At 40.7% G+C, this 26,933-nt stretch overlaps 1 protein-coding gene across 16 annotated transcripts in view; it reads right to left on the bottom strand.

Annotated features, from left to right (window-relative positions):
• NUMB (NUMB endocytic adaptor protein) overlaps positions 1-26,933 on the bottom strand; it is a 98,992-nt gene that overhangs the window by 23,213 nt on the left and 48,846 nt on the right. For all 16 annotated transcript variants that reach the window (XM_068162182.1, XM_068162197.1, XM_068162191.1 and 13 more), the window contains exons 2-3: positions 12,756-12,899; positions 308-382 (exon numbers count right to left, since the gene is read on the bottom strand). In XM_068162182.1, coding sequence (XP_068018283.1) covers positions 308-382; positions 12,756-12,881 — 201 coding nt within the window. In that variant the 5' untranslated portion in view covers positions 12,882-12,899. The remainder of the gene's footprint in view (positions 1-307; positions 383-12,755; positions 12,900-26,933) is intronic.

Here is a 26,933-nt window from a genome sequence, read left to right on the forward strand (position 1 = left end):
AAGAACTGTTAAACAACAATGGTTGAAGTCCTACGTGGGTACCAACTTAGTCTGAAAGGTCAGAGAGGAGTTTCACACATTTGTTCTGCAAATAGTTTCGGCAAGTAGAAAGAACAGTTGTAACTCTCCCTCTCATCATCAGATTAGCATGTCCCCCTAACCACAGCAGCGCTCTCAAACTGGCCAACTGTTCTCCTAACATGGGTCAAAAGTTCAGTCTTTAGCTGTGGCACTGCTGCCGAACGGACCTTTTCCAGTGACGCTCACAGCCCCCAAGCCAACTTTTTCATGAAACAAATATACATACAGATTTCAGTCTCTTCACAGCATCTTCACAGATATGCATTCCTCTGGATTCATCCACTTCAACATGTCCCAAGTACTGCAGGAGAGAGAGGAGAAAGAGGGGAGAAAAAGCTTAGTAGCAGCTCCTTGAAGTCCCTGGGTTCAAAAAATCCCATATCCGAATTCGTTTCAGCACAGATGAGATGAGAGACATTAAGAGCACTCTGCTAGCCTTCTTTTGAAATCTCTATTTGGAAGGTGGAGCACCAGCACCTACACAAAAGCATAAAACATGTAGAAATCTTGAAGGAAAGTCAGATTTTCCTTATTAGGGGTTGGGTGGGGAGGTGGGGAAGTAAAAAGTAGAACTTTATTTTCCTGCTTATTCAGCATGAGTTTTAGTCACTTGTTTTTATACCAGCATAGCATGAAAACTTGAAGTCAATATAGAGATGACTGTAAATACATTATTTTTGAGTAATTATAAATGTGTTTAGTATCAAAAATTCTATTACATAGCAAGATAACCAAATATATTTGCATGCTCATATCCAAAGACAAGAAATTTCAATGTTGCAAACAGAAAACATCCTCTTTTTTTCCTTTTCCTTTTAAAAATTGCAAATCAAAGTTGTTCATCTTCATTACAACACCAGGCTCTTATCTAGACACTGAAACATTCATCATTCTCACAAGAAGTGTTTTAAAGGGCCAGCTTTCTGTATATCATCACACACTACTTTAAAATACAAAACTACACAACGAAAATAACAACCAGCCCCCACACAGGCAAACATCCCAAGCAAACGGAAACCCAAACACAACAAAACAGCAAAACAACAGTGAACAGAAACTACAAGAATCAAAGCTTTAAAATTAATAACCCAGAATAATAGTAGCCTGTAAAGAAAGCAATTTCCATGAATACAGCAGAGTGCAGGGCTCGGAGTACTGTGGATAGTTTCCATTTGCATTCTTGTGGTGGAAAAAAGGCAGCTCTGAGTTTACCAGTTTTCTCCCTACCTTTCCAATCATAGCTCTTTTTGACAGGGTAAAGAAGTGTTCTGTCAGAAACATTCAGATTGTTATTCAAATCAACTCTTGAAGAAAACCATAGAAACTATTAAATAAAAAGCTTTCTGAAGTGTTGCAATCAGAGCTATAAGTCAAAGAAGCTTATTCCAGTTTTAATGGTGTTTTAAGAATTGCATGCAATTCAGCATTTCTATTTTAGACTAGCTAGAGAGTGAAGAAATGGGTTTAAAATATCAAAACTTAATGCAATGGTAGACCTAGGTTCAATAATCTATTGAGAAGTCCCACTCCATAGATTACTCTGTCAGGAGTTCTTTGAAATCTCCCAAGCTGTGTTTCTTTAATTAGGATACCATACTTAACTAGACAGGCAAAAAAGATTTCCCTCTTCAGCACCATATTGAAGTACTTCATAACAACGTGTCCAGAGAAGGGCCACAAGGATGATCAGAGGGCTGGAGCACCTCTCCCATGAGGAGAGACTGAATGAGTTGGGGCTGTTCTGGAGAAGAGAAGGCTCCCAGGTGACCTAATTGTGGCCTTCCAGTATCTGAAGGGGGCCGACAAGAAGGCTGGGGAAGGACTTCTCAGCATATCAGGTAGTGATAGGACTAGGGGGAATGGAATGAAGCTGGAGGTGGGGAGATTCAGGCTGGATGTGAGGAGGAAGTTCTTCACCATGAGGGTGGTGAAGCCCTGGAATGGGTTGTCCAGGGAGGTGGTTGAGGCCCTGTCCCTGGAGGTGTTTAAGAGCAGGCTGGACGAGGCTCTGGCCAGCCTGATTTAGTGTGGGATGTCCCTGCCCATGGCAGGGGGGTTGGAACTAGATGATCCTTGTGGTCCTTTCCAACCCTGACTGATACTATGATACTACAAAGACAATCAACTGAATGGATCAAATCAGACTGCTTTAGAGACTTAAGAGAAAAATGGAAGTAGAGGGGGTTTTAATGCAAGGCAAGATGCTCTAAAAGAGGAACTCCCCGTATCACCCCATGCATCATTAAACTGCTGAAAGATTTTAAAGATGTGAAGTGACAGGAAGCTTTAACATTAATGCTCACTATGTGGCATTTTCAGAACAGAGCGAATCTGGATGGAGCAACCCTGCAAGAATTCCATTTGAACCAGCCCTCACAGCTGGAAAACAACTCGAAAAACAAATTGCACAGAAGTTACAAGGTAAATAAAAGAGATCTGACACTTTAGAGCTTTTTCAAAAGGAGCTCTGTGAGGCTGAGGCCTTAGAATTGATTGCTGGAGCTGCCAAAACAGCAACTGCGCTCCTCAGCGGAGCTTGCTGAACGCTTGCGCAAGATCTGCGTTTCTCTGGAACACAAGAGCCAGACAATTTCAGTCCTGAATATACACAGATTGTAAGGGCTAACGATGCAGTTACTGTGTGTCTGGAAGGACATATTTATATCTACAGCTCTTGTAGATGGATCTCTGCTTCTGCTATGACTCCTCTGGAAGTTCCACAGATGTGGAAATAACGTGGTTTGGCATATTTGTCATGGGAAATTTTCAAGTTAAGTAACTCCAGGAAGTTTGTCAATTTCTCTTTAAAAAGGGATGGCTACAGACAGGAACATGGCTGAGGCTTGCAGAGGACAGGGGGAAAGTTCTATGCATGGTATATGTCCCTTAGTTTGAATGACCATTAAATAAAGTATCTTTCAAATAAAGGACAGCTTTCAGATCTCCTGAGCTATCTGCAGATCTCATTTACCCCAGTGTGGGCAAAATGTTTCCAACTGAAGATCCAAACCATTCAGTCCGTGTACTTGGCAACCTGCCTTTTGCTTGGAAAAGGGAGAAACAGAGCAGGGTAAATATTGCTTCATGTCACACTCCAAAAAAGCCATTTTCCCCTGTGTTGCCAAACCTCTATTCAAGTCCTATGCTCCAATGTTCAGCAATCAGTCATGCCACTGCTGCTAGAGACAGCAAGTTTAGCTGCAGTTCTCAATACTGCTTCCACTCCAGTGAATGGGGACATTATTGCACATATCAAGTGCCATCTACCCACACCAAAAGGGTACAATCCACAGACCTCAATCAATTCTGAATTATAAAAGAAATTACACTGCCACACAATACCTCTTTATGATATAGAGGACAAAAGGTGCTTTGTTTGCACTTACACTTCACACTTTAAGCCCTTCATCAAAAATAACTTGTTCTTCCCGCTGCATCATTTCTGCAGAAGCCAGAAGTTCACCACTATCAGGATCAGTGGCCTCGGACATTTTAGAGGCAGTTTCAAAATTCCTCCTGTTATTTTTTGGGGTGTTTCTTGCTTTGTTTGTTTGTTTTGCGGGTGTTTTTTCCCCTGCAGTGAGGTGGCAGTGTGTTAACTCCTTACAGGTATTAACATATATTTCATCATCTTCCTTGCAAAAACAGCTTTCAATTGTGTAATCAGAACACTGTGGTCCTCTTCTATTTTTGCTAGCCAAGTGTCCCTCAAACAAGAGGTCCCCTACCAACACTGCATTTAGAATAGTTATCTGACTTCTAATGGGTAGTAATCAAAGGCATGAATATTTTTCCAAGATACTTGGCAAACAGCTCTGCTACAGACTGAGACCTACAACAGACTAGTACCCTTACATTTTAAGCAGAAGTATTAAATTCTGTCACTACCTAACCTCAAGCTTGTAGTATTAGCTGAACTTACTAGTGCAACAGCACTTTATGAATGACATTGCAAAACTTAATAGAGAGAAAATACAGCTGCTAGTTAGATTAGGACATGGACTGTATGCACCTTTCAGCCTGAAATGAAAGTTAAAACACCAGAATTCAGGGCTTAAAAATAAGCCATCACCAAACTCTGTTGTCCTGCCACAGGAAAGAGACTGTATGGAAACCACGTTAAAAAGCAGATACACAAATCCCACATTTCTATGCACAGCCTTTCATGATCTTTGAAAGGAAATTCCCTTTCAAACTGAAGGAGAAGAAACATCCTGTGAAATGCCTGAGCAGCAACTTGTCCTATATAAGTAAAACCTCAAGCAAATCCATCATGGCACAACACCAGAAACACACTCAAGGACTGGGACACAATTACCGGCTGCATAAAGCCAGTATGAACTGCATAAGCCAAACCAGGGTGCCTGGTGCCTTTGCAGAACAGTAAAAAGAGGGTACACTGGACATGAATAGCACTCCTTGTCACAAGGATGACTTTCCTGCAGAAAGCTAGCACTCTTCCATCAGGAAGTGCACATAGTAAGAATGCAGTATTAATATTGAATGCAGTCCTACTTAATTTCCATAGCAACCAATGAATGATAGTCATAACATCAGCAATTCTCAGATATAAGATGTTCTGTAAGAGATGTGATTGTTATACCAGGAATTAAGCACCAATGCTTTCACATAAAGCTAAAATCCCTGTGGGCAGAGTCCACATGCAAAGTAACATAAAATAAAAGCTCTAATCGAGGTAAAACACTTTCAGAGGCTGTTGAAGAACTCCTGAACACTAACATTTTTCCATCTAAATACTGCTTATATTAGCATTTTCCAAATACAAAGGACAAGATGGTGGTGGAGCAAGTAATTAAAAAAAAACCAACCTCTCCCACCTCACCTCTGGGCTTTATTTTCTCTTTCACAGACAGTGGTGCTCAGCGTCAATTTCAAAGCAAACAGAAAGCAATCAACATCACAACAATTAAACTGGCACACAGTTTTCCTTAGAACCTGAAAAGCACTGGAGAAACTTTATTATTTTTCAATATGTGAAGCATTTTTGTGTGTTTTGTTTTCATTTCATCTGAAAATGAACAACTTGGGTTACCTTATCACATGTTTTTGGTGAAGCTGTCCTACTGCCTTCCCCTAAATCTACAGTAATGAAATTGCTCCTAAGGAAAAAAACACGAGGGCTGACTTACCAGGTCAGAAACAAAACAGATCTACCATCCATGTCCTAGCACAAGAAATACTGCCGTGATCTTCTTTCCATTTTCATTTCTTTCACAAATACTTGGCTGACTTCAGTTTTCAAAAGTTCAACTAGCAAGAAGAAAGACCCCTCACCAGAACTCCTACACCCTGCACAACTCACTCGAGTCAGTTTTATTGGTTCAAGCCCAGTAATATGCCATTAAAGTCTCTCCTCCAAGCAGGCAGAGCTACTCAAATCACTGAGTTCCCTCTGTATCAGCAGATATCCACGTGTGCTGTTTTATTTGCAATAACAGATTAGGTTCTTCAGACTACATTTGAAACTAGATGGTCACAGAATGAGCTTACTGTGAGCCTTGGTCAAGGTGTCCCATACTAGAGAGGCTAGCCTCCATAGAGGGGAGCACACCACCATTTCCTTGGTATTTTTCCTAGCAGCAGCACATTCCTCTTTCTTCCCCTAAGCAGTATTCTCTTTACAACCGGTGTATTATTTGTAACACTAAGACTGACAGACTTGGCATATGAATCTGTAGACATGCTTCTGGAATTGGTATTGCTCAAGAATTAAAGCCTGAACTCCACAGTTTCACAGTGAAATGCTGTCCTGCAACTAGACATAAGCTTAAATCCAGAAAGCCTAGATAAGTCTTAAAGCTGAGCTACTTTTCCACTGACTCCTTTAAGATTTACATTCCAATGCTCAATACTTTATTTCTCTTCTCTCACACAACAGTACTTCTGCTTTTAAGCTTTAACTGTTGGAAAAAGATGTTTGCTGAGACAGAGCTGAAGAAGCAGTGGCAATGGAAACTCCATGATTAAGCGTCAAACAAACAAACTAACCTTAATTCTGCTTGGTCAGAGCTAGAGGTTAGTTAGGATGTTACATGTCCTTAGGGTCCAAGTTCTTCTGCTTCCCTGTTCATCAACCTCTGTAACAGTCAAAATAAGCTAACTGAAACCAAAGCAGCAGCTATACCAGTTCTGTCTCTTCACATCACACCAATCTAAGATCCACACTATGCATTTCACTTACTGGTTCTCGTATCGTATTTATTGATGGGCACAGAAGCAAGACTGTGAGGGGAAAAACAAACACTTCCAGTTATGACTATTGAAGATGAATAGCAAAGCTCAAGACAGGACACACAAATCCTGTGTTCTTCACATTCTCACAAATGCCTAAAACAAGACAGAAGAGGAGCTCAGCAGGTTATGTAGGACAGCACTTGCCTCAAGGCAGGATCTACTTCCACATCTACGTCAGAGAAGTCAGCCTTGAAGTATTGACATTTCTGTAAGTGGAGATCGATAGGGCAGACCTTCTGCTCTGTTGCTTACAGGCCTCACTGCTAGGAAGGCAAGGTTGTTTGGCTGAGAAGTTGTGGTTAACACCTTTCCTAAATTTCCCTTGGTGAGGCTTAAACCCAACATTTCCCTGGATATTAAAAAACAAACCACTCAAGAACACACAATGAAGGCTTCCATTTCTAACACCTAAAACACATTTAGATTAAATATTTCTGCAAGGATATCCAAACCATTTTAATGGCTCTAAACACTACTAGCCACATCTTTAAAACCATTTCAAGTTTATTAAACAATTTAGCAATACAACCTTGGACAAAGACAAGTCAAAACTGAGTAAAGAGGTTCGTTTAAAGCTCCTCGTTTGCAAATCTACTCAAACAAAACTAAGGGTTTGACACAAGTGTGAAAAGTTTAAAGATTAGGGATTGCATTACATTCCTTTTAACTGTGAAAAAATGCATGGGAATGTATTGCAGGCAAGTCTCACACCTTCTGTTACAATCACCATGCTTTTATAATCAGCTGTCTTCATGCCTTTTTTCCCCCCCTGTGATCTTAAACACTGCAGGATTAAACAAAAAAAAATGTACCTTAGCTTGCTGCTGGCTGTGCATTGGGTAGGAATGGTTATTGTTCATTGCTAACATCAGTTCATGCCTTAAGAGGTAGGGATTTGTAGTGTTTAATGTGTAAGGCTGTGCAGCATTTCAGAAATCATCAGATTTGTCACATTAACTTCTTAAAAATACTTAACATAGTTTCCAAAGACTATTCAAGCATCTTAAGCTTTTGCAGTCAAAAATATCACATGCCTAACTTAAAGGCACTTCAGCACTAAGATGCTGGTAAACTCTTCTCCTGTTATTTCAAATTAGAAGTTTATTTTAGACATAAAAGCCAGAGCTGAGCACCAGTCTTTCTGATCAGAGGAATAGAACTGCATGCAAACTATTTATAAACTGATTAAAAGTAAGAAAATATTTATTAATAGATGAGATTTGTAAATTTCTCACTAAGCAATGAAGTCAAATTCCAAAAGAGGAGAACTGGGCAGCTATGAGCAGTGGGAGAGCACACAGCAAAGTGACAGAAAGGGCTATTTCCTACCAATAGTGGCTTCAGCAGAGCCACGTACGGCCTAATGATGTAACAGGCTGCCAAGCCACAGGGAGCCCAGGGATGAGAAGCAACACTCAGAGGTCCCACTGAGGATAGTCCACAGGGGTCAGCACAGGTTGTTTCTTTTTCTTCTGTCTCTGCTTGAACACAGAGAAATACAGCATCCACCAAATATCCCCCACCAAAGCAAGGGTTATCCATCTCCCTCAGATACAGCTGAAGAGTATTTTCTCTCAGAAGTGAATTCTTCTGTGTGAATGTACAACTGTATCCATGCAATTTTTGTTTCTCAACACTAACAGAGAAGCCAATATTCACCTAACTCAGAGTCAATCCCAGACTGTAAATTCAAAAATACAGATGTGGTTTGCTACTTTTTTTTTTCCACTGATATGCTTAATCCTCTAGTTGGAATAAATGGAACAAAAAATGCAAGTAAACTTGCAGGCTACAGGCAACAGTAGCCTTAGACACATTAAGATCAAAAGACCAACAAAAACATGAATGTGACAGAACAAAATAATGAAATTAATCCAAGATAGATGTGACTATTGCATCTTCTAGAATCCCAGGTAGGAATCACCTGTTAATACTCTGTTTAATATGTCCAGTTGGTTAGAAGCACCAAGAAGCTGCAAACATTTGGTTTGCTTAGTTCTGCTAAGCAGAGGGAAATGACCTGATATTTCTGATACAAATTTCACAGGCCAGTTACTGCAAAATGCATTTGTATGAGTAGAAACTACTTACCCAGAGGGACATTTGAAAAGGCATTTCAGACAAAAGAAGCCCTAGTGTCACATTTTTCAGTCATTAAAACACAGAACAGCTGCATGTTCTCAGTGAAGTAGTGTCTGGAGCAAGAAAGCAAGTTTGAAAATGCTTGTGTCGATGAACTTCATCTCTTGCAATTATGACGAACAGAGATTACGTAACAATAATTCTAGCACTGATAAGCATGGCTGTAATGACTGTCAGAGTAAGCTGCTCCTCAATAGCTTTAAATACAATGGCTCTGTTTAAGTCCACTGTACATTACATGTGTCTGGCACAGTTCTTGTCTCAGAGGGAAAGATCCACCACTGAAACTCAGTAGCTACTCTTTGGTTTGTTAGGACAGTGGAAGACAATTCAGCCCTGAAAATACACTTCACAGATTCTCCAGCCACTGTAGCAGTGCCACACTTACCAGGGCAACGCTGAGTGCATCTATCATGCCTCCACACCACAAAAGTTAGGAGAGCAATACCACTATGTTCCAAACGGAACAGAAGATTCAAGAGGTCACGCTTGTCTAAACAAGTTTAGCATCCTCTTCATACCTTTGCTGACAGACAGGCACCTGTCTCTGCAGTGGAGCACGAAAAAAAACAAGATTCAGTCACGCACTTCAGCACCCTGGCTCTTCTTTCAGTGCAACTTTAGCAGATTCAGAGAAGCTAACACAGGAGAGCACAGCAGGAGATTCAGTAGCCATTCTGAAGCCCTGATGTGAATGTGTCAGATTACTACCTCAAGCATGGTTAGATTTCCAACACAGTGAGGAGCTATCTGCAAATACATCCTACACACATTAAAATTACTGAGAAAATAAAATCAAGTAGTTGGTTCCAGGCCACACAGCCACTCCAACCAGTGGAAGAAACACAGACTGTTAAACAAAATTAACAAGAGTGTTATTGCCTGAAAGTAACACTATGTGCCCAGGAGTATCACCACCTCAAAATTTATGAGAACAGGGTTGGAGAGACCCAACTGTGCCTCAAATCCACTTCCCCAAATTTTGAAGCAGCAATGTTACAGGAACTGTGCCAGTACCTTTCACAGAGCACCTTCTCTATCAAAATTAAGATGATCCATAGAATCATTAGGTTTGCTCAAAATCCAATAGTACACTTACAGACTTTAATTAACAGTAAGGATTGGTTGTGGACGTAGCACAGGAATTGCCAGGGTAGAAGACTGTGGGTAACAATAAATCTGTTTGCAGTACAGCATCCTCAAAGCACAATGAATGAGCAGCTACCAGAGTCTCTGTCCAACACTAACAGAACAAAGTCTGGACACAGAACGAAATTCTGTTTGCAACATGACTTTCAAATTGGTTCCATATGTTCTGTAGTATCTTTAAAAGGATAAATCTCTGCTAGCATTCTACAGATATCCCAATTCTGGGCAAACTATCAATGCCCAAAGGCAAGAAGTCGAAAAACAAACCAACTGATGTATCTGTCACCCATCAGACTTTCATGATCTTTCTCATTTACACGACAAACTGAAAGCAAACATTCCTCACTCTGCATTTGCACTAGCCTCCTCTCAAAAAAAGCAGTTAGTCTTTACAAAGTAAAATAGCAACCACTAGAAGAAATAAAGCCCTCAACAGAGCTGCTACTACATTAGTTTCATGTATTTTACTTTGATATGGAAAAACACTAAACCAGCTGTGGAAACATTTGTTAACAATTCTCAGGTCTTCAGCAGCTATACAGGTAAAAATCTCAGGTAAAATCTCCATTATCCCTGCAAAAGTCACTCAGCTATGCTTTGAGCTCTGAAGAACTACAGCTGATGATTTTCAGACACTGAGCGAGGCAGACCAGAACGAAGAAGGATAGACTAACACACACCTTCACAGACACTCACCCAAAAACATGAAACTGGGGTTGAGCTGCTGTACTACAGGCAATGGACCAGTCTAGAATTCTCATTTAGAAACTTTAAGACAATGAAGATACTTTCACCATGTTTCAGATTTGAATGCATTCCTATTCATTATCCATTTTCCCCTAAATATCTCTCCTTATTTTGCTCCATTGAGGAGCATCAGGAAGAAAGGTCACCCCCATCAGATATTTAAGGACATAGGAGACAGAATATTTTTTCCTGGAATCTATGAATTTCTGAATAATACCTAAAAACAGCATGACAGGATACTCTCCTTCAATAGCACAAAGTTCTATTCTTTTTGTGAGCAAAATATAGTACCACCCACTAAACTGATGACTCTACATCTGGTTTATCTCGTTCCCTCACAATGGCATATTTCCTGCCTCTATCTATTAAACACTAGTCAACACCCACTTGCATCCTAGCTCGAACAAAAATTTCCACTACTCCCCATCTCAAGGCACAGTATTTTGGAAGTAACATTCTAATCAAGTAGGCTCTTACTGTCACATTGTTCTGATTACAAGTTTTCATCTAACTGCAAATTCTTTGAATATTATTAATCTACCATTCCTGACCGTACCAAGAAACACGTCCAAATGTGCATTTGCTTCAGCCCCACATCCAAATGTGCATTTGCTTCAGCCCCACATCCAAATGTGCATTTGCTTCAGACCATTTTTTCCAAAGAACAAATTAAATTACTTCAATGAATTCCAATACAAAGCAGGCAAATACGGGGAAATAAGTCCCATTATGACGACAGGATGCAAAGACTCATCCATTTCTATGCCTCTTCAGCACAGAATAGCCCAAAACCTTTTCTGACTTTGGATACATGTGCCCAGAATAGATGAATGCTTCATTTAAATACAGGAAGCATTTGTCATTATAAGTGCAAGTCCTGACTGCGAGTTAAAAAAAGGTCAGAGTCTACACAGCAAGAAGTGGTTCAACACCCTTTGTGGTCTGTAATGGATTGGAAGAGTTTGAGTAAAATTAAAATATCTAGCAATTGAACATTTTGCTTTTCAAGCTGAGCAATGGCTAAAATTACTTTAAAAAAAATATATATATATTCTCAAGCTAACAGCTCTGCTCTCTCCTAGGCAGTGCTAAACCTTAATCTAAGCTTCAGCTTCCACAGAGCAATTACTCACTTTCAAATCACTGGCAAAACACCATCTCTGTTTAGTACTGGGATACAGTTCCCTCCTTCTACCATTAAGCTAACATGAAACAAAGACACATAAACAAGCAACCATAACAAAGCAGAAACGTTACATACTCTTAGGTATAAGTACACATAACCAACTATACAGTAGGGTAAAGTTGGGCATGAACCTAGTGTGAAAGTTACCTCAAATTTATTGTTTATCTGCATATAGTCACAGCTTTACAGAAATAGCTAGTTTCAAGACTTCCCCCTAGCAACATCACCTGTTTAACTGCTCAATTACTTCAAGTAAATTACAGATTTTAAAAAAATAAGAAAAGGTCCTTAGGTGTCAGAACCATAGCTGTTTCCCTTGTGCATAGGTATTTACTCCATCAGCTTTCCATAAGTTGCCACCTGCTTACAATCTATTGTTGAGCAAGTATTAGTGTGCTTTGAGGAAGAAAGCTTTTGATTACAAAAGGGAGCATATGCAACAAGACACCTTAGATATCACACTGTATTTCCATTATTTATTAGGTATTAATAGTAAATATGAGTTCAAAAATAACAGCAAATATTATTTTTAAATATTAAAATAATACTGCTTCTTAAATACAGAGGGTGGAGAAGTGGTGGCACAAAACCTCTTCATAACATTCTGATAACCTGGAATGAGTTCTTGGAATTCAAGAGGGAGATTTTAGTTTTACATGCATCTGTAAAATACACACACGTAAAACCGCAGCACAGAAGACACTCTCAGAAGTTAGCAAATGCTTATAACCTCAAGCACTAGAAGGAAACTCTGGTGTTATTAGGCAAGGTTTTCAATTACCAAAACAGAGGATGGATTCCTTTCCAAGCACAACCCACTGCTTACCTTACAAGTCAAACTGTAACGGTAACTCCACTTTTAAGAGAGAACACCGAGTACCCTTCCATGCAATCCAAGAAGTCTATCATTTCTGCTCTTCCAGAAAAATGAAGACAAATATTACATTACTCTACTGCCTGGCTACATGATTTATTTCAACTAGATAATAATGTAGGATCTCTCAGACAGTGATTCTTCCAAGGCATTTGTTAAATGAGTCATCTGGCTTTTAAAAAAAAGCCACATCCTTTGCAATGAGAGCTGACTGTAAAATAGGTCAGTGTGTAATGAAGCATATTGCTGGCTTATGCTTGCCTAAAAAACCCCAAAGAAGAGTACCTCATGGATATCAGAAAGAAGGGCAGCAAGTCTTACCTTAACAGGAAAGCTACACTTGCCAGTGCGAACGCCTTCTTCATCAGTCTGCCACTGATGAGGCCTACTGGCCTCCGGGACATAGACATCTTTCTTTCTCCTAAAGCTTTGCCTTAATTTGTTCATTTCTCAGATTTTCACGTCCTAGAAGGAAAAACAAACAAAAAAAAGGTACTTTCAATAGGAACCAAAACACACAATTACCCAGTTTGGGTCAAGCACTATCAGAACAAATAAACCTGTGAAAAACACGACCTTCTGCAAATAGGAATGGAAGTACCTGTGAAATGAAAATATTTTAGCTAAAGAGGGATAGATAGTCACTTCAAAGTGGAAAACACAAATCTGTATTACTTTTTTACTATCACTCCACAGCAACTCAAGCATTAGACCTAGAAATAAATATTACTCCAAGCATAAGGTCACCCGAAATAGCTGACAGAGGAGCTCTCAAGATGTGCATGAAATCCTGCCTCACTGGAGTTAAACACCTACCTAGAGCAATCAAGCAGGACAGCCATAGAACAAGCTTCTGAGGCACACAGGCAGTGTCCTTACCTTGCCCTAAAACTGTTTCTAAGATTCACAGCCCTAAGACTGTTCCTAAAATATTAGGTGCTTGTGCTATTCTTCAAGCACAAGTGATATGTACACAATTGTACTGAGAGGCACAGTCCAGCACTTGCTTAGTCCACTGGCAGAAGTTCTTAAAATAGAAATGCACCAAATTGACTGTGATGTCTTGGACAAATCTCTAAATTATTACAAAGCCTTACCCCTTCAAAGGGGCAAGACAGTTCTGTAATTATACTTCCAAAGCCTAGAATTAGGTGCTTTTTATACACTGTTCTCTGATGTATCAGTTTCTATATGCAAACCAATCTTTATTTTAGACACATTCACCTTTAGTAGATTCAAACTATAATTAGCCAACAAGCTATCAGAGAAAGAACAACTACTAAAAAGACTCAGTATTCATCCACAGACATAAAATCAGATGGGATACAATATCAGGAGTATAGAAAACACGGAGGGCTTCTTGAGATACTGAACTTCTCTCCTGGAGAAGTGTCTTCTTACAACCATGATGTCTCACTTTGATAACAAAAACTGTTGCAGGTTGCAAGGCAACAAAATCTAAATGGATTATATATGCTTATTTCCCATTATATTAACTAAAATGAACTAAAGAGAAATTTATGGGTGTCAACAGACAGCCTCTGAATGAAAGCAGCTTTCAAAGCTGTTTGAACACGTGAAAAGAACTAGTGTCTCCCAGTTAAAACTATCTGACATGGCTGAGAAAACCCAACACATATATGTTTGTGGTATTTGACACTTAAATTCAAACCACAACTATTTCAAAGCTGAACAAAAGTCAGCAATTAATTCCAATCAGCCAAATTAAATATATTGAATTGTTTTACACCTCCTGATACACTTCAGCCATTTCAATTGACAAGGTGGTGAATTTTGTCACTGACTCCCCAAACCCTCCTTCAGCAACTGATACTTTCCTCCTCAAGCCTGTAAGTCATTGGGCAAGTCAGTTCCCACTCTATCTTACAGGCACGGCCTTGGCTCATGTCTCTAGAACCTTCCATCTCTCCATACTCTATTAGAAGTAATGTGTAAAATTAGTAATAGTAAAACACCACAATATCACTAGAACTGGGAAATTTAAGTGTAGTGATATCAAAATCAGAAGTGCAAAAAAGTCATGCTCCTCACAAGTCCTGAGACAAATGAGCCCAGTGCTGCCTTGTAGCATTTGGGTTAGCTGTTTGGGTGGGTTGGATTGGTTGATGGGTTGGACACGATGATCCTGAAGGTCTCTTCCAACCTGGTTTGGTTTATTCTAATAAAGGTTTATTCTAATTGTGGGGCATTCTTACAATATAAGCACAGAATGTTAGGGCTTGGAAGGAACCTCACAGATCATCTAATCTAACTCCACTGCCAAAGCAAGATCACCTAGGGCAGGCCACACAGGAACACATCCAGGCTGCCTTTGAAAGTTTGCAGAGAAGGAGACTCCATAACCTCTCTGGGCAGCCTGTTCCAGCGTTCTGTCACCCTTACGGCAAAGAAGTTTCTCTTCATGTTGTAATGGAACTTTCTGTGTTCTAGATTATATCCATTATTCCTTGTCCATTACCAGGTACACTGAAAAGATCCTATCCCCTTCCTCTGGACACCCACCCCTCAGACATTTATAGACACTATTAAATAAGAACACCTCTCAGTCTTCTCTCAACAAAACAGTCCCAGTTCTCTCAGTCTTTCTTCACAGAAGAGATGTTCAAGTCCCTTAACTATCCTCATAGCTCTTCATTGGACTCTCTCCAGTAGAACCCTGTCTTCCATGAATTGTGGAGCCCAAAACTAAATACAGTTTTCCAGGTATGGTCTCACTAGGGCAGTGTAGAGGAAGAGAACCTTCCCAGACCTGCTGGACACACTTTTACTAATGCACCCCAGGACACCATTTGCCTTCTTGGCCACAAGGGCACATAGCTGTCTCACAGAAAACTTACTGTCCACTAGGACTCTTTGGATCTGATTTCCAGCAGGACAACCCCTAATCTGTACTGGTGCCTGGTGTTATTTCTCCCCAGGTACAGGATTCTACACATGTCCTTCTTGAACTTCATGAGGTTCACCTTCACCCAGCTCTCTAGCCTGTCCAAATCCTGTTGGATAGCAGCACAACCTTCAGGTATGGTCAGCCACCCCTCCCAATTTTGTATCATCAGCAGACTTGATGAGGGGACATTCTATCCCCTCATCTAAGTCATTAATGAAGATACTGAACAAAACAGAACCCAGTACAGATCTCTGAGGAACACTACTGGCCACAGGCCTCCAACTTGACTCTGTGTCACTGATCCCAACCCTCTGAACACCATTGTTGAGCCAGTTTACAATCCACTGCACAGCCCAATCATCTATCCCACATTTTTTGAGTTCTCATCAAGATGTTATGGGAGACTGTGCCAAATGCCTGACTGAAGTCAAGGTATATGACTGCTCTCCTTTCATCTACCCATTTCATCATGCCTTCACAGAAGGCTATCAGATTAGTCAAGCAAGATTTCCCCTTAGTAAACGCACATTGGCTACTCCTGATAACCTTCTTTTGTTTCATGTGGCTATAGATGGTCTCCAAAATGAGCTGCTCCACCACTTTACCAGGGATGGAGCTGAGGCTGACTGGTCTGTAGTTTCCTTCTTGCCCCTTTTGATGACTGGAGTACCACTGGCTTTATTCCAGTCTTCAGGCACCTCAGTAAGCATTTCTGTGTCAGCAAACAGCCAGATCAAACTCTACTTTTGCAGCAAATTGTGATCAAAGCTGCTTGATGAGCATTTGAAAGCAGTGAGGCACTCCAAGTAATCCAAACCTCTTGTGCAAGTTAAGGGAAGGGCTGAGATGTATGGCAAAAGCTAGGGACTGTCCCTGGAAGGCAGCATCTACCTACAACAGCCACGGGCTCTAAGGAGCAGCGTAAGAGCGGGGATAGGAAGTTGCTCACGGATGCTCAATCACAGTGATCTATTTATGAAGCAGTACTAGTTTCATTCCTTCATAGCTGCAAAATGCCTGACAGAGCTAGTAACATAAAATACTTTTTTCCATTTACTTGGCAGGATTTAGTGCTTAGAACACGTGCACATAATACAAACCATGCAGGCTTCTTACCACTAAACAGGCTGAAGCAGCTCCTCTGCAGACACAGTTTCTTTATTTTACAAGCTAAAACCCATTAAAAAAAGAAGGAAAGAAAGAATATGCAAAGGCAGTTCTGGAAGTTTTAAGAGGTGGTGCAAGGCTTCTATTCTCCATTAAGGTTTAGAGAGGCCTTAGAGCAGTTTAGTAATTTATTTTGCTTTACAAATGTCAGACAGAGAAGTCTATGCATCATTCAGTCTAAAGGAACCAGAATTTCAAGGGGGGGGCACTCAATCACCTTGGGCAGGTGTCATGTCCTCCAGCAAATCTCAGCTCACGAGGACAGACACCTGCTCTTGTCTCTGCTGAAGACTGGCAGCACCACAGCACAATGCTGCTTTGGCACAAAGCCTAAGGAGTCCGATCAGCTCATGGCTTAGAGTCCACCTGCCAACCTTGCACTCTGGTGACTGAGAAAGAGGCACAGATACTCTGTTCTGCCAAGAAGGGTAACACACACTTAAGCCAATTCAATTAGGTGCAGTAAGGCTCATCTGCTGGTAATCTGAATGCAATGTGCTAAAAAACACATTGTAGAAATTGTATACATTTGTAGGTTTAAAAACAACCTGGGGAAAAGTTTTCAAGGTAGCTCTGAACCTCAAAAGCTTCAGTAAGTAACAACACAAGAACAGCACACGGTATTGCTTGTGAAATTGCAATCTAATTGCCTTATCACAACATTTTCCTGTGTAAGCATTTCTTTGGACCTCTCCCAGGAAGCACTGCTTTTGCCCATGAGACCAGAACCTTATCAGTGATTTATTCTGACCAGGAATCTCAATCAATAGGGGAAGATGAGAATCAGAGTTCCTCAACTACACTTCTGAGAAGCTGAAGTGGCATTTTGCCCAAAAGTATTTCCTTTTCACTGGAAACTAAACCCATTTCCCTATATGTTCTAATTTTGAGGTTATGATAGCAAAAAAACAGTTTAAAAATAACCTCTTGTATTTAACAGCAATGCTACCAAATAGCAAAGTTAATTTCTGGTCAGGCAAACAACAATCTTTCTCCCACTGCCACACTGGGATTTTCTGAGATACCACTGTTTCCAGGAGTTTGCAAAGCAGTGTGCCCTATAAACACCTTATTTGCTGTTAACATGCACTTCACCCCAATAGAACTAGAACTGCCGTCTGATGGGAAAGCATTAAGTAAAACAATTCACCCAGGCTGCATATTTGTGGATTCAGGAGAGAAACACATGAATTGTTGGAATGAAGGGCTGAGATTTCTACTAATTTTATCCAGAGCTCAAAAGCCCTGTGCAGGAGCTCCAGAAAAAACACAAGTGAGCATTTTCTACTTGAATTCTTTGCAGTGCACTTCACATTTCCCTATCAGTGCAGCATGCCTGCTGACACCAGAGACACCAGCCCCGGCTGCAAAAAGCTAGCAGGGTATTTTCTACTGAACCAATGGTATCAGTGATGCTGTAAAGAGTTTTAATACTTTGCCTTGGGCTTACATAGGCTGAAAGCTATCTGTGCTCATTTTTCTACATTTAGCAACTGATTTTCATCCTGTAATCAAATGTATTAAAAAACTAACAAACAAAAACCCCACCAACAACCACCAAAAGAAACCCACCACACCAAAACAACCAAGAAGTAACAAACCAAACCACCACATGCACTATTTCCTTTTCATTTTTAGAACCTGAACTCACAGTTTGGGCCCAGAGACAGGGCAACAGAGAAACAGAATTTGAAGAGAAATCTGGTAAAATGCCAGGATAGGAAACTCAAAATCTTATTAAATCATAAACCACAGTGTTGTATCAGAGACAAAACAGTAGCAGAGGCATCAAGATCATCTGGAGTAGAGGATACCAAGTCACTCTGGGTTCTGTTACATTTCAAGGATCTCTCTACCACATGGCTATCTGCAGACAGCTCAACATCTGCATGGTCAGGCCAGTCGGGAGGGAAAAAACCATACCACGCCAAACAACAGAACAAGAAAACCTCCACCACTTTTGCAATCCAAGAGAATACAACACTAAACATTAGAACAGCTCCCAAAGCACCATACAAGCATCTACAAAACACACTGGAAAGACAAAGTTATTGTCATAGTAAGTTATACAACTATGTTGTTGTTTATTTGAATGCAAATTCATCTATCTTTAGGTATTGGAAAACAGCTCCAAAGTTAATTAAAGGAGACATTTGGCACCATTATCCTTCTGGCCACCTGAAAAGGTGTCATTTTAACCCCTATCAGTTCACTGACAACTCAAGGGGTAGCACAGAGGCAGAAATGACATTGTCACAGATAAAAGCGCATGTTGAATCACTCTGGGCTTCATTGCCTTGTGCATCATCAGGTTATGGCTGCAGAACAAATTACTGCAAGATAAACCAGCATGTTAATTCATGTCTCGTTAGCTGCTGTGCTGTACAATTGTGTTCACTTCTACCCTTCAGTGAGCACAAGCCAGTAATTTACCCTTCAGTGAGAGATGGGTAAGCTTCACAGTCACTGAAGTTAGATCAGGTGGGAGCTGCTGCTGATGCAATCTGGAGCTTGCAGTATACCTGTGTACCCATACCTCCAGACAAGCAGTTCATTTGCATTTTGCATAAATGTGTTTTGCAGAGCAGTTGCTGCTACAAGGTGATCCTAACCACAGGACCTGCAGGGCAGGAGGACAGTATTGGTACCTGAACTGCATTCACAAACTTAAGGAGTTAAATTTTAGGCTACAAAATGTCACACTAAGCAACCACTTAAGAGTTTCAACACTGAGAACAAAAAACCAGCACAAACTCATTTTTATCTTTCTTCTGAACTCTAGCCTTCACAAAGGTCATTTAATCTGCATTCAAATATGTAGTGTCTTTTTTGTTTGCAATGGAAAAGGATAAAAACCTGGGTTTAAGCCAGTTTTTATAAACTGTTCAGAGGGTTTGGGATTACTTTCTGTTTTCCCTCAGAATTGGATACTGTTTCCCATTTACCAACTTAGAAAAAAAGAAAATCACGGGTCAAATAAGGGCAAAGCACTCTGCAGCCTGCAACAAATACAGACTAGCCAGGGAGCTGGAGGGAACACCCCCCCCCACACACACACCCCCCCGGAGCCATTCGGCTTCAGAGAGAAGTCCTCCTGCATGCATCTCAAGAAGAGGGGTTTAAGAACAAGGTGCTATAGGGATCATTCTAAAACTGACAACTCTTCACATAAAACTAATTCAATTAACATGTTAGAATTTGACTAAGTAATTTTTTTAAAGCCCCATTCATACATCTAGTTCCTGCTAGCCACGTACAGGTGAGGTAGAAGCAGCTGCACAACTATCAGCTCCCAAGTGATCTTTCCCAGGGAAATGCACCCAATATTGCTAATACTAATTTAAAGAAATTAAAACAAGAAAAGAAGAACCAAGCCAAAGAGAGCCTGAAACCCAGAGCAACAAGTTCATCCATCTCTAAAATGCTTTTTTTTTTGCTTAAGAAATAGTATGCATTTCATAGTATCAGTCCGGGTTGGAAGGGACCAAAAGGATCAGCTAGTTCCAACCCCCCTGCCATGGGCAGGGACACCCCACACTAGATCAGGCTGGCCAGAGCCTCATCCAGCCTGGGCTTAAACGCCTCCAGGGACGGCGCCCCAGCCACCTCCCTGGACAACCCATTCCAGGGCTTCACCACCCTCATGGTGAAGAACTTCCTCCTCACATCCAGCCTGAATCTCCCCACCTCCAGCTTCATTCCATTCCCCCTAGTCCTATCACTCCCTGAGATCCTGAGAAGTCCCTCCTCAGCCTTCTTGTAGGCCCCCTTCAGATACTGGAAGGCCACAATTAGGTCACCTTGGAGCCTTCTTCACATCAAAGCTTTCAGAGTAAGGATCCACTTTTCTTGCCAAAGTTACCTGACACTTCAGACCTTAGAGGACATGCAAATTATCTTGATGTCCTTGGGAAAAGAAAAAAAAAAAAAAAAAAAGTGTTGGCCTAACCTACTTACTGGGAAAACAATCCAGAAACATTCCTCAGCACAGCTCAGGATCAGCATCTTCAAGAAATCTTGACGATCTATGTCCTCAGAAAACTCTGGCTTTTGAGTTCTTGTGCAAGTACGACATGGTGATGGTGACATCTATCCAACAACTTGTGTCTAACAGCTCTCTTTTTAGCATTACCAAAACCTGAATTTTATTACAAAATCCACAGGGGTCTGCACCAGGAAACGCAAACAGTGTTAGCTTCTGTATTTCAGAAAGTATCACAGTATCACCAAGGTTGGAAGAGACCTCAAAGATCCTCAAGTCCAACCTATCAACCAAGACCTCATGACTAGACCATGGCCATATTTTCCTGTAAAACTCAGTTGACTGCTGACACTTCAATGTTCCTTTAAGTATTGGCTATACCAGAACACTAGGACACCAGCAAGGAAATATGCTTTTTTATAGTCATCTTCTTGGGATGAGATTTGGGGTTGGCAGACATACCTGCAGTACAAGCACAAATATGAAGCAGCGGTTCCAAACATCTAGATCTGTTTTGCTTTCTAATGCACAGCTTGAATCTCTAAATTTAAGATGACAAGGTAAGAACATTTCATTTATAAGGAAGAGGCAAGCTAGGAAAGCAAGCTGATGGCTGCCAAGGTAAATAGTCTGTCCCTGTATTATGAAGCGGCCAGGATGGAGCTTTACTTCTGAGAAATCCTTATTAAACATTGCTGCTAAACAAACCGTCTCCCCTCCTCTCCCACTCACACAGTACAAAAACATGTAATGCCCTATCTCTCCAAGCCTCCTGTAAAGGTTAGCCAAAACTTGCTGCAATTGCCCTGCAACAGCTTCTCTGCAATTATTCACCAGCACAAGAACACTGAGTACCCTTATCTTCTAAGGAAGAAAAGGTCACCCCATGTGTCAGACTTTGAATGCAGAACTTTGAGCCTTTCTGTAAGTTTAGATCCCATAAAATCTAATTAAATCCAGCACTGTCACACTGAAGCAGAGGAAGGCATGTAACCATACGAGCATGCTCACTAAAACATTAACAGTCCTGCTTACGCAATAGGCTATGACTAACCACATTATTCACCACATGGCTTTCCAACCCATTTACCCTTTCATTACCCAATTAAGATCTAATAATACAATGCTACAAGTAAGCATTCTAAGACATCAAAATACACATAAAGGTGAAACATGAGTTCATTTGTTGAGCCGGTAAATACATTTTGTTGCTGTTGCTGCTATTACCATGTAGAGCTCAAATCAGGGGATTTTCCTTGTTGCAGAAAAATGAAGTGCTGGGTATGCAATAAAAAGACCACTGAAGCCATTCCAGCAGTGAAAGTAGTATTTTGATCACACTTTGAAAACACAGCAGAAGAGGTCTGAGCTGTAATAGTAATATACATTTCTCTGACAGCATTCTTAGAAATTGTGGTGCCCTGCCATCGTAAGCTGTGAGGTACCAGCCATCCTCTCAAGTCCAGACTTCTTGCTGTCTTATGCCTGAGCTAAAGGTATAACATCAGTACTCCACAGCTGTTTCCAGAGCACCTGAGAATTATTTGCACCATGGGTAAGAGTGGAAGAAGTGGAGGATAATGTTACAACAGCAACATCTTACAGGCAAAACCCTGAGTTAAACAAGAATTGCTTACAGACAGCTTACGAAATAACAGGGAACGAGATCAAGAACTGCACTCCAGTACACCATTACTAATTGTGTGGCTACAATATTCAGCTACCAAAAGCCCCATCCTGAGGCTCAGAATTTTGTCCTATAAACAGAAATATCCCCAGACTGCAGCAATTAAATACAGCATTCAGTATTCCACAAGAGTATCTACCAGGAGTACCAGCATAGCAACTGCACATACAACTCTGAAACTGTCAGAAGAATACCAGTTTGATCACCGCAAGACAGGAGTTATTGCTAAAGATACACAGTGCTCATTTTTTATAGCAGTTCTAAGAGAAGTCACTTGCCTCTCCCAAACCCGTGAAGCTCAGCACATAAAAGCCTCATTTTCTTCACCAATAGCTATTCCAAAGCAAACATCCCAACTAATCAGACTCCACAGCAAGTGCAAACTGACTGTAGTCCTATACAGTACACTAAAATGTTTAAGTGCAGCAATATAAGGCAGTAATGTGCTTATTTTTATAGGCTCCCTCTAAAAACATCCTGCAATGACTGTCAGTCACTAGAGAAAAGTAGGTCTCTTAAACACTATATGATACAAAACTAGTTCAATTATACTACCTATAACAAATGAAAATAAGGAAAAGTTTTCTAACGAAACACTAGCTGTGCCCTGTGGAAAGCAGTTCAGACAATTCTGCTTTGAGCTCATCTGCACACATGTGAAGAATTTTAATTAAGTCATGCCATTTCTAAGTGAATCATTTACATCTAGAGCATTAAATCTCAGACAACTGAACAGCTTTCCAACATGAACATCTCCAGCTTAAAGGTATCTTTACAAATACATGCTGAATTTAGAAGAGGTTAGATAGCAAAGTACAAAAAGGGCTGAAGCAGTGGGGGGAAAAATTTTCCTTTAGGCACTAAAATCCAAGAAACAAAGCTTGAAGTATGTCAAATCTCATTAAAATAAATGCATTTTCAAAATGAAACAAAAATAACTTTTACAAGTAAAATAAACTTATTTTATCAGCAAATCAGTCACAAATCTAAGGTTCTTACACTGAATTTTTTTTCAGTGGGACCTATGAGTGTTTTATAGCCAAATAATCAGTGCCTGAATAAACAAGAAATTGCATCCAGTACAACAAACATCTGCTGTTTAGGAGCAGAAAATTTCAAATATCAATAAATCAATTATACCTTTGTGCTGTGGACAGCATCATTACCTTCGTACTGTGAGTTCAGAAACATATGAACACAAACTGGATTGTTGGTTCTAGGTCTTGAGTGAGAGCAGCAACTGCAGAGAAACAAGCTATGGATCCAGAGCAAAGTGACTCAGGACTCTAAATCAGATTACTTGGAGGATTCATTTTAGCAAGATTAAAAAGGTGTACTCATGCTAAAGTATTACACAATGTTTCATATATGATGGTCAGGCTCAACACAAAAGTGAGAGCCAGGGCATTCTGGACAACTGGTCCAGCAATAGTGGCACACAGCAGCCTTAAAAGGCCATTCAATATTGCCCACGTTCCGGAAACATTTGGAACAAACTATACATTTGTATCAGCTTTATAAGACATCTCCAGTGGGAGTCAACAGTAGTGCTGCCAAGTTTGGCAGCAAGTAGGATTCAGGTACAGAGAAAGTACATAAATTACACAAGAATAGCAGCATGATCAGATGCAGACCGGGGAGTTATACAGGGTTCTTCACAGGAAACACTGATTTATTTTTTTATTCATATATGCACTCAAAAGCAAATAGTTCACTCACTGTTCACAGCTAATGCAAAATATTCTGGAGTAGATGAAATTTACTTTAGAAAAACAAGAGGATATCACAAGAACTTATTCTGCAATAAAAACAGCAGAGAAAAGCACGGGGGAAAAAAGGTAAGAGAGACACTAACTATAAATAAGGATGAATATGAATTCAGCTATTACCATTGTCTGGGAAAGACCATAAATCATGCTCAGTCCTCTAAAATGGTAACTGTCAAAGAAGCAAGGAGCAGGAAGAATTATTACGAGAGGGGCAGGGCAAACCCAGTGAGATGAGGCAGCACAAGACCAGACTGTGCTCAGCTTCAATACCACACCATTCTTGTAGCGAATATACCCTTTCTGAAATAAGGTAGAGTGTGCAGGAAGGTAATAAGGATGATTAGGACTACATCAACAGCTTCTGTTCAAGGATAGATTAGATACATGAAAGGTCTTCACCTCAGAAAAGCTATTTGCTGGTGGGGAGAACTTCAAAAACTACAGCGTCACAAATGTTCGAAAATGAACAGGGGATGGTGATTTTCCAGTCCTTCTTGTAGGGACTGCATAGACAATGGAATTCTCTCACAGTCTAGGTTTCAAAATACAAGTATTTATCTCATGATACAGAGTTAACTTGCAGGATTCCTTGCCCTAGGATGTTTTACAAATTGAAAACAGAAGTTTTTTTTTTTAAGAAACCCAACCAAACAAAAGCCCAAACCAAACCCACAACACCTAACAGCTCAGTTTCTTAATCAAAACCTTCCAAAGGCTATTAGAAAATATAATGGAGGTGCAGCTTCCCATTCAGGAAATCATCCAGTGCAATCTGACCAGCTGGGAAAGCTTTTTTCCATGTCTGCCTTAAACTTCTATTCTTTCTTGGAATCCAACATGACCGTATCAGAGAGAATTAACTGTGCCAGGGAGCCCTCGCTGTGAACCAGCGTAGCTTGCAAGCTGGTCTCCCCCTTCACCACCAAGCCTCCGTGTTACAGCTGTCACGGCATCACAACAGAGCTGTTAGCACCCAGCTACACCAGGACCAGCACGAGATAGCACATGGTAAAGACCTCCCCTTCCCAAACCCACAGAAGCCAGTTTCTGTAGTTCCAGAAGCTACTTTCCATAGTTCAAGGCATTTAAATGAAAACCAGCACATTAATTTCAGGTATCTCACAAAATTTGACGTACTGTGACAACAAGCCACATGTGCACTAGTCAATCTCAATTAGAAAAATCAAAGTATGTGCAAGGAAAAACTGGCTCATACATTCGCAGGATGACAGATGACTCCTTGTTATACCGTTACTACGGTGGGCCCAAGCATTTCACTCAGTCAATGCTTGGCAGCTGTTATGTGACTGTTCAAGACACTTTAATAGCTCCCATCCTCCAACAGTTAGATAAATATAATCAAGGTCCTTTTATCTGTGCATTTTCTTCAGCTTGTTCACGCTAAATGAACTTTATTTAAGTGGCTAAAAAGCTACACTTTTGACTGCACCCCAATGCAGGCAAGAAGGCGAGAGCCACAAAAGGAATTTTTAGTATTGACTTAAAACTCATAAAATAAAGCTGTGAAGGCTTTGTGTCAAGCTTTTGTGAAAATGGCAGGGTTTGATAATAAAAACTACCCTTAAGAACAGATACAGTAGCTTTTTCTGATATTTTGACAGCCAGAAAAAGCATCTGATCACCCCTCAATAAGCCTAGCCACACAAAAAAAGTTCACTTTCACAGAAAAGACAGGCAGAACCTTCTTAGAGAACTTCCTCTGGTGCCCAGCATAACAACTGTGGCTGACATGCAAGAACATGATTCTTTTTCTTTACAGAAAGATTCTTATTGCATTAGAAATTAATGTTACCATTTGTACACCTGTCCAGTGCAAGTCTGGAGTCATTCCATAACTCTTTCCTCATAATAGCTCTTTGCAAACCAATCCCGTTAGTTCCTGGTAAAGTTTCCGAAGTCTGTTTGCTTTACACAAAGATAATCAAATCAGAAGCCAGCTAAACAAAGTCAGATACAAGCTATAAATTCCTTTAAGCACATAGGATGCATTGTTTTCTGAATTCCCCCACCAGTTAAATACCTTTAAAAACATGTGTCCAGTTCTGAGCCCCTCAATTTAAGAAGGACATTGAGACTCTTGAACGTGTCCAGAGAAGGGCAACGAGGCTGGGGAGAGGCCTCGAGCACAAGCCCTGTGAGGAGAGGCTGAGGGAGCTGGGATTGTTTAGCCTGGAGAAACCTTATTGCTGTCTGCAACTACCTAAAAGGAGGTTGTAGCCAGGAGGGGGTTGGTCTCTTCTCCCAGGCAACCAGCACTAGAACAAGACGACACAGTCTCAAACTGCACCAGGGGAAGTTTAGGCTCGAGGTGAGGAGAAAGTTCTTCACAGAGAGAGTTGTTAGGCATTGGAATGTGCTGCCCAGGGAGGTGGTGGAGTCACCGTCCCTGGAGGCGTACATGAGGGGACAGGACGTGGCACTTGGTGCCATGGTTTAGTAGTCATGAGGTGTTGGGTGACACGTTGGACTTGATGATCTTTGAGGTCTTTTCCAACCTTATTGATTCTATGATTCTGCATCCTCTCCAGAGTCCAATACCAGCCACACATTTCATCACCCAGAGAACTGACAAGATATTTAAGGAATCTGTTGCTGTAGTCCCTATGAGAAGTGTCTAAACAGGGTACAATTTCGTATGAACACAACCAGTGTTTCTTATGATTACACAGCACATAAAAATGCGTTTCATGCCTAATGTTTTCCACATCTGCTTGCTTGCAAGCATTAAGACGACCCAAGCACAACTGCAGTGGCACATTCAGCAATCTTGAAAACTATATAGCAGCATAACAAGAGGTATCTTTTTTAAGTATTTTGCCTCCTCCCAGGGGGGCTTTAAGGCCAGGATGGATGAGGCCTTGGGCAGCTGAGTCTAGTTGAGAGGCATTCCTGCCCATGGCAGGGAGGTTGGAGCAGAAGATCTCCAGGGTCCCCTCCAACCTAAGCCATTCTGTGATGATACTAA

Source organism: Melanerpes formicivorus, unplaced genomic scaffold (assembly GCF_026170545.1).
Source record: "Melanerpes formicivorus ecotype bairdi unplaced genomic scaffold, bMelFor1.0.p_v2 SCAF_62, whole genome shotgun sequence".
NCBI lineage: Eukaryota > Metazoa > Chordata > Aves > Piciformes > Picidae > Melanerpes > Melanerpes formicivorus.